General features: G+C 36.1%; 1 protein-coding gene across 5 annotated transcripts in view; it reads right to left on the bottom strand.

The window, feature by feature from the left end:
• Positions 1-14,753, bottom strand: part of LOC114307924 (brefeldin A-inhibited guanine nucleotide-exchange protein 2-like) — a 42,218-nt gene extending 27,465 nt beyond the window's left edge. For 4 of the 5 annotated variants that reach the window (XM_082916627.1, XM_082916628.1, XM_082916626.1 and 1 more), the window contains exon 1: positions 13,305-14,750. In XM_082916627.1, coding sequence (XP_082772753.1) covers positions 13,305-14,524 — 1,220 coding nt within the window. In that variant the 5' untranslated portion in view covers positions 14,525-14,750. Of the gene's footprint in view, positions 1-13,304 lie in introns of all 5 variants that reach the window. The other variant, XM_028253379.2, reaches the window with a different exon arrangement.
• Positions 14,754-16,597: the final 1,844 nt, after the last annotated feature.

The raw sequence follows: 16,597 nt of genomic DNA, 5'->3' as shown, positions 1-16,597 counted from the left end.
ATTTAGGACTTTAACAAGTTCTTCTTCACCCTCTGTCTCTCTCTATATATATATTCAATTAGTTAGGGTTTTTATCTCTCTGTGTTTAACGAGTTAGGGTTTCTCTCTTTGTGTCTCTAATGTGTCCACAACGTATCCAAGCATGTCCAGCTGGAAAAATTCAAAAAAAAAAAAAGGGGACAGGTTAGCTAGAGTGTCTGACACGTGTCCACTACGTGTCTGAAGCATGTCTGTGTTCGACACATGTCGGCTTCATAGTAATTATATAATTTTCTCAAAATTGTACAGAGATGCAGTGACTATCAAACCCAACCTGTTAAATCTATTATGTGAGCAATGATTTTACCCAAATTCACAATGAATGCTATTATACAAGTGAATGAACCACAAATTTTCTCTTAAAATGGTATTATTGAAAACAAAGGAACTCAAAAAGTCCAACATCAATTTTGACAACTTTACAGTGTAGTAACAACTTATAGCTCAGAAGTTAGTAATACTATTTAGCTTCACATGCAGTCATAATAATAGCAAGGCTTTTTCCAAAAGCATATTTTCTTCCCAATTAAAGAAACGTGGGAATGCTGTTTGAATTAAAATTAATTAAAATCAACTAGGGCTTATTTTATAGCCATTGTTTAGGCCTTGATTTTGTTTCCTTTTTACATTATTTCCTCTTGTAAATCTCTATCAGTATATATACACAGGCTAGTCTCCATTTTAGACTAAGCCATTCAATTCTGCCATTCTTCTTGGTATCAGAGCCAAACCCTAACCCTTTTCTCTCTACTTCCATCTCAGCCGTTTGACTTCCACCCTTGCCCAAGCCCAAGCCCAAGCCCAAGCCCTTAGCCAGCCACCACTAGGCTCCGACAGCCCCTCTCTCTCTGTCTCTCTCTCTCTCTCTCCTGGCCCTTACCCATCCCTCTCCTCACCAGTCAACCCTTCTTCTTCCTTGGCCTATCACCTTAGTTACAACCGACAACCATCCCTAGGCTATTCAGCAGTCCTATTTCCAGCCGACAGCCCTTCTAGGGCAATTCAGCAGGTTTTGTCCCTATTTTAGGACTTGGTGTTGATGTTGTAAGCATTTTTTTTCTTCGTTATTTTTGTTAATGGACTACCAGGTTATTCGGTAGCAATTGTTCTGTGATTTGTGTATAGTTCTAGATTGTTAGCTATACACATCACCTATTTCTGTAGCCACCATAACTAAGGGGTTGTTTGGGATGATCTAAATAAGTGCACTTTTTTACTTTTTATGAAATATGGGTTGGGTTTGAAGTGATGTGGTAGAGAAGTGATGTGACTTAAATAAGATGATGCGACTTAAATAGGATAGTGACTTTTTGATTTTTTGACTTTTTTAGTTTATGCCAAACAAGGCCTAAGTCTGATATTTCTCCTATGGTTCCTGTTAGACTCGTTCCAGCGAATCCAGATTTTTCCCTCTCACACCATACTCCGGTTCATCATATTACAAGTGTGTGAATGAGAAATTTCGCTGCCTGGAGTCGTTCCCTTAAACTCATTTGGGGGGAAAGGAGAAAACTTGTTAGCTTTCATCTACCACTACCCAATCGGATGCTACAGATTCTACATGTGGTCAATGGGATATTGACAATTTATCTTGGGATGGATGTTCAATTTTGTAGAGGACCGAATTTATCATATATTCTTATATCGTGATACCGTTCCTAGTTTATGGCACACCTTATCTCAGATGTATGCTCATGCTCATAATGAAGTTCGTATCTTTGAGCTTTATCAGGATATTGCTCGTGCTTCTCAGTCTGCTTTGGATATTTTTGTGGCTGAATTTTTTGGGAATTTTTAGGCACAATGGAAAGAGTGGCTCAATATATGAGCCTTTAACTAATCTTGGTTGCTACTTCACTTGTGACCAAGAGACTTGCTCAACAACATACATATCATTTCTTGATGGGTTTAAAATCTGAGTTCGAGTCTCTTTGTATTCAAATTTTAAACACATCTCCTCTACCTTCCCTTTTTGAGGCCTTTGCTATTATTGATAGCGATGAGCGCCGCCGTCAATTGGTTCCACCTGTTTCTACTCCAATCCCTGAGCCTCCTGTCTTCTCTGAGCAGATGGGTCTTGTTGCACAGACTGGGTCTCGTTCTTCCATTGGGAAGGTAATTTGTCATCATTGTGGAGTACTAGGCCATGTTAAGGCTCACTGTTTCAAACTCCACCCTGAGTTGAGACAACGTTTCTCACGTGCTCATCCATCTAACTCCTCTCATACTGCTTTGTGGGGACTGTCCCGAGTTCCACTACTCCAGATTTGCATCTCCTTCATATTCAGATTGGTCAACTTCAGGCTCAACTTGGTTCTATGATATCTTCAAGGCCATCATCCTCGACTGCCACTTTGGCTACAAGTACTCTTACTACTTTCCATGTTCGCTCTGTACGTCATACTTGGGTTCTAGATTTTGGGGCTAATGACTACATGACCGGTGAGCTTTCCTATCTCTTTTCTCCAGTTGTTGCTACCACCCAAACTATTTGTCTTGCTAACGGTTTTGCTACCTCTGTTCGTCATCAGGGTAGTGTTACTCTATCTCCTGATATTACTCTTTCTTCTGTCCTACATGTCCCTAATTTTGCATATAATCTTATCCGTGAGTCGGCTTGCCAAGGCTTTTCATTGTGTTGTCATTTTCTTTCCCGATTCTTGCTCGTTATGGGACCTAAATTCGAAGCAGATTTTTGACAGGGGATATGAGTGTGACGGTTTATACTACTTTGAAGATCCACCAGATCAACTGCTTCTTTTTAGCTTTTTTTGCTTTTGTGTTACCTGGGGATTTATCCTCCTATGTTTTTTCTTTTAAGACTTTAGCATTGTGGCATACTCGTCTAGGTTATGCAAATTTTCAATATTTATGTCTACTATTTCCAAATTTTAATAAAGCTTGTCAGACTCATAAGTTTCAATGTAATGTGTAAGTTAGCTAAACATACCCCGTACTACTTATATTCCTCATATGCATCGTGCTCCTTCTATATTTGATCTTATTCATTCTGATGTTCGAGGCCCTTCACCTGTTACTGCTTTGTCTAGCATAAACATTATGTGACCTTTATAGATGATCACACTCGTTGTACTTGGGTTTATTTTATTAAGCGTAAATCTGATGTCTTTTCCATATTTGTTCAGTTTCTTCAGATGGTTAAAACCCATTTCACACTATTGTTCGAAATATCCAATCTGATAATGGTAGGGAATACATCTCTGATGCTTTTCGTTCTCATCTTAATCAGGCCGGTATGCTTCAACAACTTGTCCTAATACTCCTGAACAAAATGGGATTGCTAAACGGAAAAACCGTCACATTATGTCTGTGGTTGATTGTCTTCTAAGGGGTATGAATGTACCCAAGTCTTACTGGCATAATATTGTTCTTACTGCGGTTTATCTTATTAATTGTAGTCCTAGTCATGTTTTGCATGGTCGTGCCCCTCTCCAGTCCTTACACCCTACTAGGACTCTCTTTCCTCTCCTACCTCGGGTTTTTGGATGCACTTGCTTTGTTCAGAACCGGAGTCCTACTCGCACTAAGTTAGATGATAAGGCTGTTAGATATATTTTGGTAAGGTATTCTACTATATCCAAAGGATATCGGTGTTATGATCCTAGCAATCGTAGGAAGTGTTTTAAAAAGCTCCAAGCGCATTGAGGAGCTAAGGTCTTCAGGAGATTAAGCGTGAGGCATGAGGCGTGAGGCAAGGTGCGCACCTCACCGAAACAAGGCGTAAATTGTTGAAGATAACCAAAATATTAATATAGGCAAAGTTTTTAACATAAAACAAATATTCTTAGTATTTCAAAATAAATAAATAAATAAATAAAATGACATTCAATATTCCAAAAATCATGAAAAATAACATTCAACATTTCAAACATTTCTCAAAAATAACAGTCAATCTTATTTTTTCCTATACTATTTATCTTTCTTTATCAATTTATTAACATGATTCACTTTTTTTTTAGATAAGGAATTCACACCATATAATACCTTTGTGTCTTTAATTTTTAAATCGGGACCAAATTGCCTGATAGCTTCAATCATTGGCCCGAAACTGTTGTAATTTACTAAATTGAAAAGAATTCCAAAGCCATATATCCATCTTGCAATCCCAGAGCTTTTGCTTAATGCCTAGAGTTTTTTTTATATGAAAATTGAGACTTAAAGCATGTGTTTACATTTTATATTAAAGGAGTTGTAATTCCATAAAATAATAAGGATGGAGCAAAAATTTAAATGAAACTTAGGCCTAAGGTGAGCACCTCAAATGCGCATTTCCTACTACGCCTCACCCCAAGCTGTTTGAGGCGCCTCAGGTGCGCCTTGCGCCTAAGTGCGTGCTTAGGCGCGCCTTTTAACACACTCGTCGGTACTATCATTCTTGTGATGTGACGTTCCATGCTATCCTGTTTGTAGAATTGATGTTCAGCCTCTTTCCATTTTTCATAAGGTTGAGACTGTCTCTCCTAAGGTTGAAGCTGATGCTGCTGCTCCTTCTCCTCCTCCATTGCAGGTATATTCTTGTCATCCTCATCCCCTGCCAACAACCCCTCCAATACATGGGTCAAGTTATTCCTCTCCTTTGGTTACTACTCCTCGTCACAACCCTCCTTGTAATAGGCATCCCCCTGATCATCTTGGTTATGTTTGCAGTACTAATCATCCTATTTCCCAGTATCTTTCTTATGACAGTGTCTCCCCTACCTATCGTTCCTTCCTTGGCAAGTTCAAGTTGGAAACTATTCCTCGTTTTGTGTTAGAAGCTTTTCAGAATCCCAAGTAGGTGGCTGCTATGCAAACAGAGATGGCAACTTTGGAACAGAATCAGACCTAGCAACTTATCTCTCTTCCATTTGGTGAAAAGACTATTAACTGTAAATGGGTGTTTACTATTAAGTATCTTGTTGATGTTAATGTGGCCCACTACAAAGAACAACTTGTTGCCAAGAGTTTTACTCAAGTTTCTAGCAAGGATTTTGGGGCTAACTTTGCACCAGTCACCAAGCTTACCTCTGTTTGGCTCCTTATCTCTCTTGCTGCCTCACATTCTTGGCCTCTGCATCAGCTTGATGTTAAGAATGTCTTTTTGCATGGGAACTTACTTAAGACTATTTATATGGATCATCCACCTAATTTTTAGGCTAAGGGGGAGTATGCAAGAAAAGTGTGTTGACTGCGCAAGTCCTTATATGGGCTTAAACAGTCTCCTTGGGGCTAGTTCAGCCGCTTTAGTTCTGTTATTTTATCTATGAGATTTGTTCAGCACCACTCAAATCATATTTGTTTTATTCGCAAAACTCCCACTGGTTAGTGTATTATTTTGTTTGTTTATGTTGATGATATCATTCTTACAGGTGATAATTCAGTTGGCATAACACAAGTAAAGAGAGATTTGAGTCAAACATTTGATATTGAGGATTTGAGTCCTCTCAAATACTTTTTGGGTATTGAGGTTGCTCGCTCGCATTGGTGGATTTTGTTGTCCCAAAGGAAGTATGTTCTTGATCTTCTTCAAGACATTGGGATGCTAGGGTGTAAGCCAACTTCTACTTTTATGGACCCTAACCTCAAGCTTACATTAGAATCTGGCGAATTACTAAAGGATCCAGGCATGTATCGGCGCCTAGTTGGCTGTCTCATATACTTTATTAATACTAGACCCGACTTGACATTTGCAGTTAGTGTTGTAAGTCAATTTATACATGCACCTCGTAGAGCATCTTGATGCGGTTTATCATATTTTCCAACATTTGAAGACTTCTCCTGGTTTAGGATTATTTTTCACAGCTGATCCTCAATTATGGCTTTCTTGTTTCATTGATGCAGACTATGCAGGATCTAAAACTGATAGGTGGTCAACGTCTAGTTTCTGTACTTTTTATGGTGATTACCTTATATCATGGAAAAATAAGAAATAAGCTATTGTTTCTAGGTCTTCTGCTAAAGCTGAGTATCGAACAATGGCATAGGTTACATGTGAAGTTTTGTGGCGTCACTCCATTCTTGCAGAGTTAGGATTTGGATGCTTCCTCTCTTTTGTTTTGTGACAACAAATCAACTATTATGTCATCAACTAATTCAATACTTCATGAGCGGACGAAACACATTCAGGTTGACATACATTTCATTCGAGAAAAGGTTCGGACTAATATTATGAGTCCATCATTTGTCTCTTCTTCTAAGCAACTAGCTAATATGTTCACAAAGTATGTTGGTCCAACATTACTTCAACCATCTATTGTCAAGCTAAGTTTATTGGATGTTTTCGCACCAGCTTGAGGGAGAGTGTTGGAATTAGAATTAATTAGGACTTATTGTATGACCATTGCTTAGGTCTTGATTTTGTTTCTTTTTACGTTATTTCCTATCTTGTAAATCTCTATCAGTATATATACACAAGCTAGTTTCCATTCTAGACTAAGCCATTCAATTCTTTCATTCTTCAACAAAGACATGTATAGAGTAAGTTGAAACTTAAGATCCCATGCAAGGAATAATGAATTAACAAAGAAACCAAAACCTATCACAATAAAAGATGAAATACATAAAACTAATCAGACAAATCTCTACTCCCCACAAAAGAGATATTGAGGTAATAACACCACTGTGATTCTTGCACATCTAAATATGGAGAATTGGGAAGTCGAAAGGATGGTATATGCATGGACAGCTTCCAAATCAGGGGAGGCTCAAAGGTCAAATCTACACTAAGGAATTGCCTGGCACGATTGATGATCTTTCTTCTCAGAAAGGCACATGGAATACTAAGTTCCTTCTAAGGTTGCTTCTTTTGGGTGGGAGACAGCCCATGGGCAGATTCTTACCAATGGTAATCCGATCAAAGAAGAAAGTTCTTCTCAAATGGTGTTAAATGTGCAAGGAGGTGACAAAATTGGCAGTTCACCTCCTTATTTTATATGGGGACAGGAGAAATGAGGTCTTTCTTGTTAGGTACGTTTGGTTTTCATTGGCCTTTCCATTAAAACAGTGTTGGAACTGTTCAACGACTTCCACCGTTCCGAAAAGAGTATGGTCAATAACACTGCTTTGTTTGATGCATTGTTTGTGGGGAGAAAGAAACTGACAATCTTTTGATGATATTAAGTCACCAACTCATCATCTGAATGGTAGATATTTTGAGTATTTTGCATAGTTGGGTCTCAAAAAGGGTGAATACTTATATTGACGGATTTTTGGACTTTATAGACACTATGGACGTATGCTTTGTTGTATAGGGATACGTTTTAGTTCTACTTTTTTGCATAAGGCCATTCCCTTCAGCACCATTTTCTCTTTATATATTTTTTCCTCTATCACATAAAACTAACCAAGCATGTTCATATGGGAAATAATTGATAAACCTAGAAAGAAGCACGAACACGGATACGGATACAACATGGACACGCCGACACATCAATTTCTAAAATACATAGGACCCAACATGTGAGGGACACGATCAAAATTTATAGTTTTATATATTTATTATATGAATATTTCATTGAAAAATTAAAATACCTAAATAAAATATAAAAAAAGTAAAAAGAAAAAGCAACATAACAATAATTCCAAAAAAAAAATAATAGATATAAATCTCCATTGTTTTTTTTATCATTGCATTTGTCCTCTAAGTTATTTTGTTCAAACTTATCATATGTTGTGCATCCCTCAAGTGTCCGAAGCAATCCGAATTTTATAGAATTAGAAAAATAATGCCACATTTGGATATGTGTTGACACATGTCAGTATTGGACACAAACACGCATCTTCTTAGAAGTGTGTGCTTCTTAGCCTAGAAGTGACCCACTCCTCAATCCTTGAAACCTACCATGCGCATGTACCATCTATCAATCATCAAATTTTTTGGGATGAAAAATTAGAATCTCATGCTTTTTATTAAGTAATCTAAAATCTAAATAAACAAAATGCATTCAACTCCACTCAACAAAGCCAACTATTTGGAAATAAGCTACCTGTGCCCTATTTTTTTCCTATTCTACTCTTTAGGGCATATTTCAGTTAAACAACCATATATTGTTACACTATCTTAACCCACTTTCAATGCAGTCCTCAACTTTCCCGTTCCCGCTTCCCTGAACATCCCCCCAATGCCTACCATACCAATAGCACAATTATTGATCTATACAGCATATACCCAAACCATCAAAGTCAATTTTATTTCAATTTATCCCCAATTGATGCCTCATTCACCATCTCATGAAATGAGTTCCTATCGAATTTTATCCTCATTTTACCACACCCAACACAAACCTATTACCTCCACTTAGCCCATCTTCTGTTTATTCTATAAGTCATCTCCAATCAAAGGTCAGAAGCAAGGTGGGTTGAAGGGGGGGTGGGAACCATGGCCTCACCTAACTTTTTAAAACAAATCCCTTTAGAATTACCTTTCCTAGTATCCTTATTTTTTTAGTATAGAATATTTGTCCAAAAAAATAGATCATGCATCTTGTATAAATAAGTATAGTCCCACTCCCATAAATAAAGAGGGTTTTTGTTAACAAATACCCTAAAGGCACTCGTCAAGATGCTTGAATGGTTGTATATTCCTTGTAAAAGAGTGTCGTAAAGAATATGCAACCATTTTAAGCTTTGTTAACCAATGCCCTTAGGACTCTCATTAACAAAACCCAAGTAAATAAATCTCTCAATTTTATGCATCGAATGCATACTTCTTATTTTTTAATAAAAAATTATCAATACGTCATAAAATAATTTCACATTAAATAGAATGCTACCAAAACCCACTTTGGTAACAACATTCTTACCCCCATCATTCTCAACCCCCTCTAACACTCTCTCTTTATGACTTTTACCAAATAAAGATTCCTCTCTCTCTCTCTCTCTCTCTCTCTCTCTCTCTCTCTCTCTCTCTCCAAATTCAATCGACCCACGTGTTCGACTCTCTCCCATCGTGTGCTCTACGGCTTCCTGTCCCTCTCCAAATTGAGTCATCGGTGATGAACCTTTCTTGTACTCATTGAGTGTGGCAAAGTGTGGTCTAATTGCTCAAGATCAGTTACACAAATGTGACAAGTGTGTTTATCAATTTTTTATTTCTTTGATGTCTGACATTTACATTTTTATATGAATTTAATTATGGTGCTGTATATAAATGCTTTATTCATATTTATTATTTTTTTAAATAAAAATTTTGACAAATCAATTAAAAAAATGTATGTGCTTGATTTTCATGCAAAATATCTAATTGCATCATGAAGGCAATAAAAAATTGTATATAAATTCTTTTATTCATATTTGTTATTGTTTGAATTTTTTAAATGAAGAACATGGAGGAAGCTTAAAAGGGGAGGAAGTAGCCAGTAATAAGGAAAACCAAGACTACAGGTTCTATCACAGGATTAGAAACTTTGAAGTGGAGATTGCACTTAAGAAGATAAAATCGAATAAGGCTTTAGGACTCGACGATATCCCTATTGAAGCTTGAAAATATTTGGATAGGAAGGGAATTGCTTAGTTGACTAAGTTATTTAGCAAGATTTTGTTGCCTAGAAAATGCTAGAGGAGTGGAGGAAGAGTACTTTAATGTCAATCTATAAAAATAAAGGAGATGTCCAGATGTCCAGAATTACAACAACTATAGAGAAATCAAGTTGATGTGTCATATAATGAAAGTGTGAGAGGAAGTGATAGAACGTCGATTACCAGATATAATTTATGTCCGGTAAGTCAACAATGAAAGCGATCTATCTTTTGAGAAGAGTAATAGAAAAGTATAGAGAAAGAAAAAGAAAAGAGAGATTCATATGGTTTTCATTAATCTTGAGAAAGCATATGATAGAGTGCCTCGGAATGTAATCTGGTGTGTGTTAGAGAAAAAATAGGTGACAAAAGGCCATATTGATGTGATTAGAGACATGTATGAATGTGTGGTGACCACTGTTAGATTGCCGGCTTGAGATACAAGCAAATTTTCAATTATTGTGAGGTTACACCAAGGATCAAACTTAAGTCTTTATATTTTTGTTTTAGTTATTAATGAGTTGACGAGAAATATTCAGGATGATGTGTCATAGATGTATACTTTTTGCAAATGATATTATGTTATGAATAAGACTAGAGAAGTAGTTAACACTAAGTTGGAGACTTTGAGAGAACCACTTGAATCTAAAACATTTAGGATAAGCATAACTAAGACAGAGTACATAGAGTGTAATTTTAGAAATAGTAACAATGAAAACAGAAGATTGAGAACAAAGAACTACTTAGGAGTGAACATTTTTGTTATTTAGGATTGATTATCACAAAGCGGGGGAGGTTAGAGAAGATGTGATCCATAGAATTAAAGTGAGTGGCTTAAGTGAAGTAGTGTGTCTAGGATACTATACGATAAACAAGTACCCACTAGATAAAAAAAAAAAAGTACTATAGAACGGCCATTAGACCAGCGATGTTGTATGGGACGGAATATTGGACAATTAAAAAACATGTAGATAAGATGAGTGTTGTTGAGATGAGGGTACTAAGGTGGATGTGTGGCAAGACTAGAAAAAACAGTATTAAGAATGAGTACATTCGAATGGGTAGAGTAGTACCGATAGAAGATAAGTTGAGAGAGAATAAATTGAGATGATCTGGTCATATACAATGGAAAGCAACAGAGGTAGTAGTGAAAGATGCGATATAGTAACGATAGAGAGACGTGTTAGGGGAAGAGACAAACCTAGATTGATGTGGGTTAGTATAGTAAATAAAGATATGAATCTCCTTAGTTTGACTAACCAAATGGCTTTTGATAGAGTCAGGTGGAGAAGAAGGATTCATGTAGCCGACCTCATTTGATAGTATTTAAGGCTTTGTTTGATTTAACTTGTTTCTTTAAATATTACTTTAAGTTCAATCCCACATACATAAAATTCCTAGTTCCTAAAATAACAAAAATATTCAATAAGGGGAATATTCTTGTCGTATGATATCTACCATTCCCTTACTTTAATTTCTATCTACTAATGTTATTAATATCTCACAATTCACAATACATAGCTTATAATTTGATATGTTCAGAGAAAAATCAATATGTATTGCCAATGTATATCTTATGTTAAATATATCTTATAATACAATATACAATACATGATGTGATGTACAATAGATACGTGATGCATATCATTCATCATATAGGACGTATTTGGAGGGTTCAAGAAGCGTCGATGAATTGTTCGCGAAGTATTACTAAAGTATCTGATGCTATAAATTTGATTTTTTTAATGAAGACACATTGAAGAAGTGTCAGACACACTTTTAGGAGTCTAAAGAGTGTCGAACATAACACGCTTCATCGGTACAAGTGTTTGTGCTTCTTTGTTTTCGGGCAGGGGGGGCATTTGGATGCCAAATCCCCTTTCAACGAAGTCTAACATCTCCTCCAATGAAGACAATAAGAAAATGATACATCATATTCGAATGGGATTAAATCTACCTAGTCAAGTGGAAAGGAAGCAAATATAATATACTTGGAAACTAAATAGGATCAATAGAAAAATGGGAATTCTATCTTATGCAAGTGAGGGATTATAAACTATCAAATACGAATTTCTTCTTCCATGATCAAATATATAAGGAATCTAAGGCCTTGTTTGGGAAGTTGGCTATTTTAGTTGCCTATTTGACTTTTTGGCTATTTTAACCTGACTAAAATAGTTGTGTTTGGAAAGTTGATTGGCTTTTTTTTTGTAGTTGAGTTGATTGGCTATTTTGGCCATTTGGATGCCAAATCCCCTTTCAAGGAAGTCTAACATCTTCTCCAATGAAGACAATAAGAAAATGATACATCATATTCGAATGGGATTAAATCTACCTAGTCAAGTGGAAAGGAAGCAAATATAATATACTTGGAAAATAAATAGGATCAATGGAAAAATGGGAATTCTATCTTATCCAAGTGAGGGATTATAAAATATCAAATACGAATTTCTTCTTCCAGAATCAAATATATAAGGAATCTAAGGCCTCGTTTGGGAAGTTAGCTATTTTAGTTGCCTATTTGACTTTTTGGCTATTTTAACCTGACCAAAATAGTTGCGTTTGGAAAGTTGATTGGCTTTTTTTTGTAGTTAATTTGATGGTTTGAGAGAAAAAGTGAAATAATTATTAGGTTAGATGTAACATTTTTGTCTTATTAGCTATTTTAATATATTTTGTCTTTTAGTGTGTTATTTTAGCCTAACTATCTTCCCAAACACCCCTTATGTAGGGACAACAATGAGATTGATTTGAGATTAGGAGCTCCTTTCCAAAATTGTCCTTAAAAAGAAATATGACCCCTGGACCTCATCCCAAGCCTATATTGTGGAGGGATGATGAGAGGGCTAAATTCTAGCATATCATGGCCATATCCCTAAAGAATGTTAAAATTTCAACTACATTTAATATAAGGTGGTAATGTTTTAGAAAAATGACAAACAAGCAACAAAGAAAACAAAAGCTTCGCACATGGCAACACCTTAGAGAAGCACTTATCACTAGCTTTGGAGAAGAAGGATTCATGTAGCTGACGCCATTTGATGGGACTTAAGGCTCGATTTGGTTTGGTTTGGTTTGGTTTATACGAAACTAAATGGATCTCACTATTCAATGAAATTGTTGAATGGGAGACAAAACAACAACTTTTAAATCCGTTGCTCCTGTGTGATTGAAACAACATATTTTGATGTTTCAAAAATACTTAGGTTGTAAGAATACATCCCACGTCGCAACTATAAGGAAGGATTTGACATAATACCTTAGCTGACTAGTGATTCTCAAGGGGTACAAACGAATCATACTTGTACACAACTGAGGAGGGGGAGAATCTCTCTCAAAGCAAATGCTACTTGTTTTACTACCTCAAATCTAGTTTAAATGTGAACTTTAACACGCATTTAATGATCAAATCATTTATTCTACCATATCATTAGCTATCAGTCATTTGCCTTCAACAATCAACCACTATTGATCACCGCCATATCTCAAACAATTCTATTCCAAAAATATCTCACCATTTAAATCCTCAGATCAAAAATCATATCAAGAACACTTATAAGGCTGCTGGGAACCCTAAAAAGATTATATTTTGACAAGTTCAACTAAATGCTTAGGTTTTTAGATTTCACTTCCATTTTCAGCACAACCTAGAGAAATACATAAACCAAAATTTGAATAGTTGAAAACTCTCAATTGCATAAATGGAATTCAGACAACCTATCATAAGGTATGATGCAGCCAAGAAGTACCTTTCACTAGTTCTGAAGACAGCCCCTGCATTCTCCAACAAAATCTTCAGCAACTCTAACGCCACAATCTTTCCACGCATCAACTGTGGATCCGCCAATGCCTCCTTTGGCGGAGTCTTCATCGAGAGCTTACAAAGTGCCCGAAACACCAAAAAAGCGTCTCTCCTCAACTTATTCCCAATCTGAACCTCCAAATCATCATCTCTCTCCATCTCCCCATCAGCCAATTCCCCTTTTCGTCCCTCCAACGCTGTCTTATACATACTAATCTCCCAATACTTGGCATCCAACATATCCTTATCGGTCGAATCCAACAAATCAGCTGGATTCGTCGACTCTAGTGTAGGCCTAGTCTCAAACGCCCCATCGTGCAACACCAGCCCCGATTTCCCAGGTGTGGCCGGATTCAAAACCCCATCAATGTCCTGCATAATCTTGGTTATAAACCCTTGCACAAACATAGTCATCGTCCCGTCCGCATCCGCCTTCTCCACCGGCTCCATCAGCTCCGCCACCACAATCGGCTGCACCGGCACCGTCGACGAATCCGCCTCCATTCTCCTAAACACAATCACAAGCATCTGAATCAGCGACGCTTTGGCCGTAGTCTGATTTATCACATTCCTACTCTCCAAATACACATCATAACAAGTCCTCACAATCTGAAGCAAACAATCCCCATGAATTCGCAGCGAAACCGACGTAACCGCAGACAACAAAGTCTTGAGTACCAACAATTCGATCGATTCGTCCCCCAAATCGTGACATTTGCACACCGATTCGATCAATTTGGACAACAATTTGGCTTCGGGACCACCCGAAGTGTCAGCCTCACCACGGAGATAGCCGTGAGCGATGAGTTTCTGAATGCAATCTAGGGCTGGATCGGCGATCTTGAGATTGCCGGAAGAGCAAGCGTTGATGATGGGGATGAGGATGAATTCGGAATCGGCGAGGGAGGGCTCGACGGGGCCGCCGTCGTGGAGGACGCCGGGGAGAGATGAGGTGTCGAGATCTGATTGGTTGTTGGGGGTGGTGGTGCTGTCAGGGGTGGTGGGACTCAATGGGGTTGATTTTTCAGGGGAAGTGAGACGATCGAGGACCGATTTGCATTGGTGGACGAGCTTGGAGTGTTTGCGCCAAGAACCGTTCTTGATGATCTTGTCGAGGGCAGGAGTGAGGATTTGGTTCAGGCGGGAATCGGCTTCCGAAGAAGCCATTCCCGGCGGAGGTGTTGTAGTGGTGGCTAGGGATCAGATCTGCGTTCTGGTCTTGTTACTGGGGTGGACGGACCAGAGCGACGGTGGTGGTGGTGGTGGTGGTGGTGGTGGTGGAGCGGTGGTGGTGGATTCTGATCGCGGTGGGAGTTTGAAGTTTGTTGAGAGATAGAGAGAGAGAGAGGGTGGAAGAGAAACTGTGTGTGAAGCTCCAGATCGAGTTTTGGTAAGCTTTTGACTGTTTTACTGGTTTTTTTAAACTCCTCATGTGTTGAAATTACTGAAATGTCCTTTTTTTTTTTTTTTTTTTTTTTTGAGCAGATACTGAACTGGCCTTTATTCCCTTGACTATTGTTGGGGTTTTTTTCATATTAATCTTTTGCATCTTAATTTTCAAACTAGGCCTAGTTTGGACGGATATCTCAAATTAGGCTAAAACGTTATTACAAATAGCGCTTTCATTATTTGGAACCTAAAATTTGATGAATAGTGAAAACGTTATTCCAAAACGCGCTTTTGATTAAGAAAGCGCTGTTCCAAATTACGCTTTTAACATAAAAAAAATTTCTGAAGAAAACGTTATTTGAAATAACGCTTTCACTATGCATACGAAGCAAACACGGTTCCAAACCACGCTTTCACTATGCATATCTATTTTCTTAAGAAAATGTTTATAATATATTAAAATGTGATCAAAATAAAACTTAAGTGTTTTGTAGCACAAATGGTAGTGCACTTGTTTTGCCACGACAGTGGCGTGGGGTTCAATCCGCCGGAGGTACTACCGTTCAATTAAGTTCTACTCTTGGTTTTTTTTTTCCCTCCACTCATTCTATACTTTATATATTTATTATGTAATTTTTTTATCAAAAAAAGTAAAAATGTTTGTTTGGTTAACTAAAAAATTTTTCTATAAAATACAATTTTTTCCAAAATGTCAACATGATTGTTTAAAAAGTATTCAGTGTATTTGGCTTGAATTTTTTGGATTTAGTTATTTGAAAACTGCGTTTTTTTATTTTCGTATTTTTTTTGTTTTTAGTGAATATTTTTAAAATTTTAAACATTTTTTTTTACTTTTTCAGATGCACCTTAATTAGATGTATTTAAAAAGTAAAAAAATTGTGAAAAAATATTTTAAAAAATTAATAAATACATAAAAATATAAAAAATGTACTGAAAAAATATTTTTGTATTTTTAGTATTTTTTTTCAGCAAATTATCATTTTTCAGTAAAATGTACTCAAAAAAATATGCACAATGAAAGCGTACTCAAAAAATATTTTTTCAGCAAAATGTACGCTTTTAAAATGTACCAAAATATTTTAAAAGCGTACATTTTTTATTTTTTGTATTTTTTCACTCACTCTATACTTTATATATTTATGAAAAAATAAAAAAAATGTACGCTTTTAAAATATTTTATTACATTTTAAAAGCATACATTTTGTTGAAAAAATATTTTTTGAGTACACTTTCACTGTGCATATTTTTTTGAGTGCATTTTGCTGGAAAAAAAATGATAATTTGCTGAAAAAATACTAAAAATACAAAAATATTTTTTCAGTACATTTTTTATATTTTTATGTATTTATTAATTTTTTAAAATATTTTTTCACAATTTTTTTACTTTTTAGATACATCTAACTAAGGTGCATCTAAAAAAGTAAAAAAAAAATGTTTAAAATTTTAAAAATATTCACTAAAAACAAAAAAATACGAAAATAAAAAACTCACTTTTCAAATAACTAAATCCAAAAAATTCAAACCAAATACACTGAATACTTTTTAAACAATCATATTGACATTTTGAAAAAAATTGTATTATATAGAAAAAAAAATTAGTTGACTAAACAAACGTTTTACTTTTTTTGATAAAAAAATTACATAATAAATATATAAAGTATAGAGTGAGTGGAAGGAGGAAAAAAAAAAAACAAAGAGTTGAACTTAATTGAAAGGTAGCAACTCCCGCGGATTGAACCTACGCCACTGTGGTGGCAAAACAAGTGCACTACCATTTGTGCTGCACAGCACTTAAGTTTTTTTTTTATCACATTTTAATATATTATAAAT

The sequence above is a fragment of the Camellia sinensis genome, chromosome 2 (assembly GCF_055761805.1).
Source record: "Camellia sinensis isolate YWXY chromosome 2, ASM5576180v1, whole genome shotgun sequence".
NCBI lineage: Eukaryota > Viridiplantae > Streptophyta > Magnoliopsida > Ericales > Theaceae > Camellia > Camellia sinensis.
The sequence above is the reverse complement of the archived record's forward strand: the minus strand, read 5'-3'. Positions and strand labels throughout refer to the sequence as shown.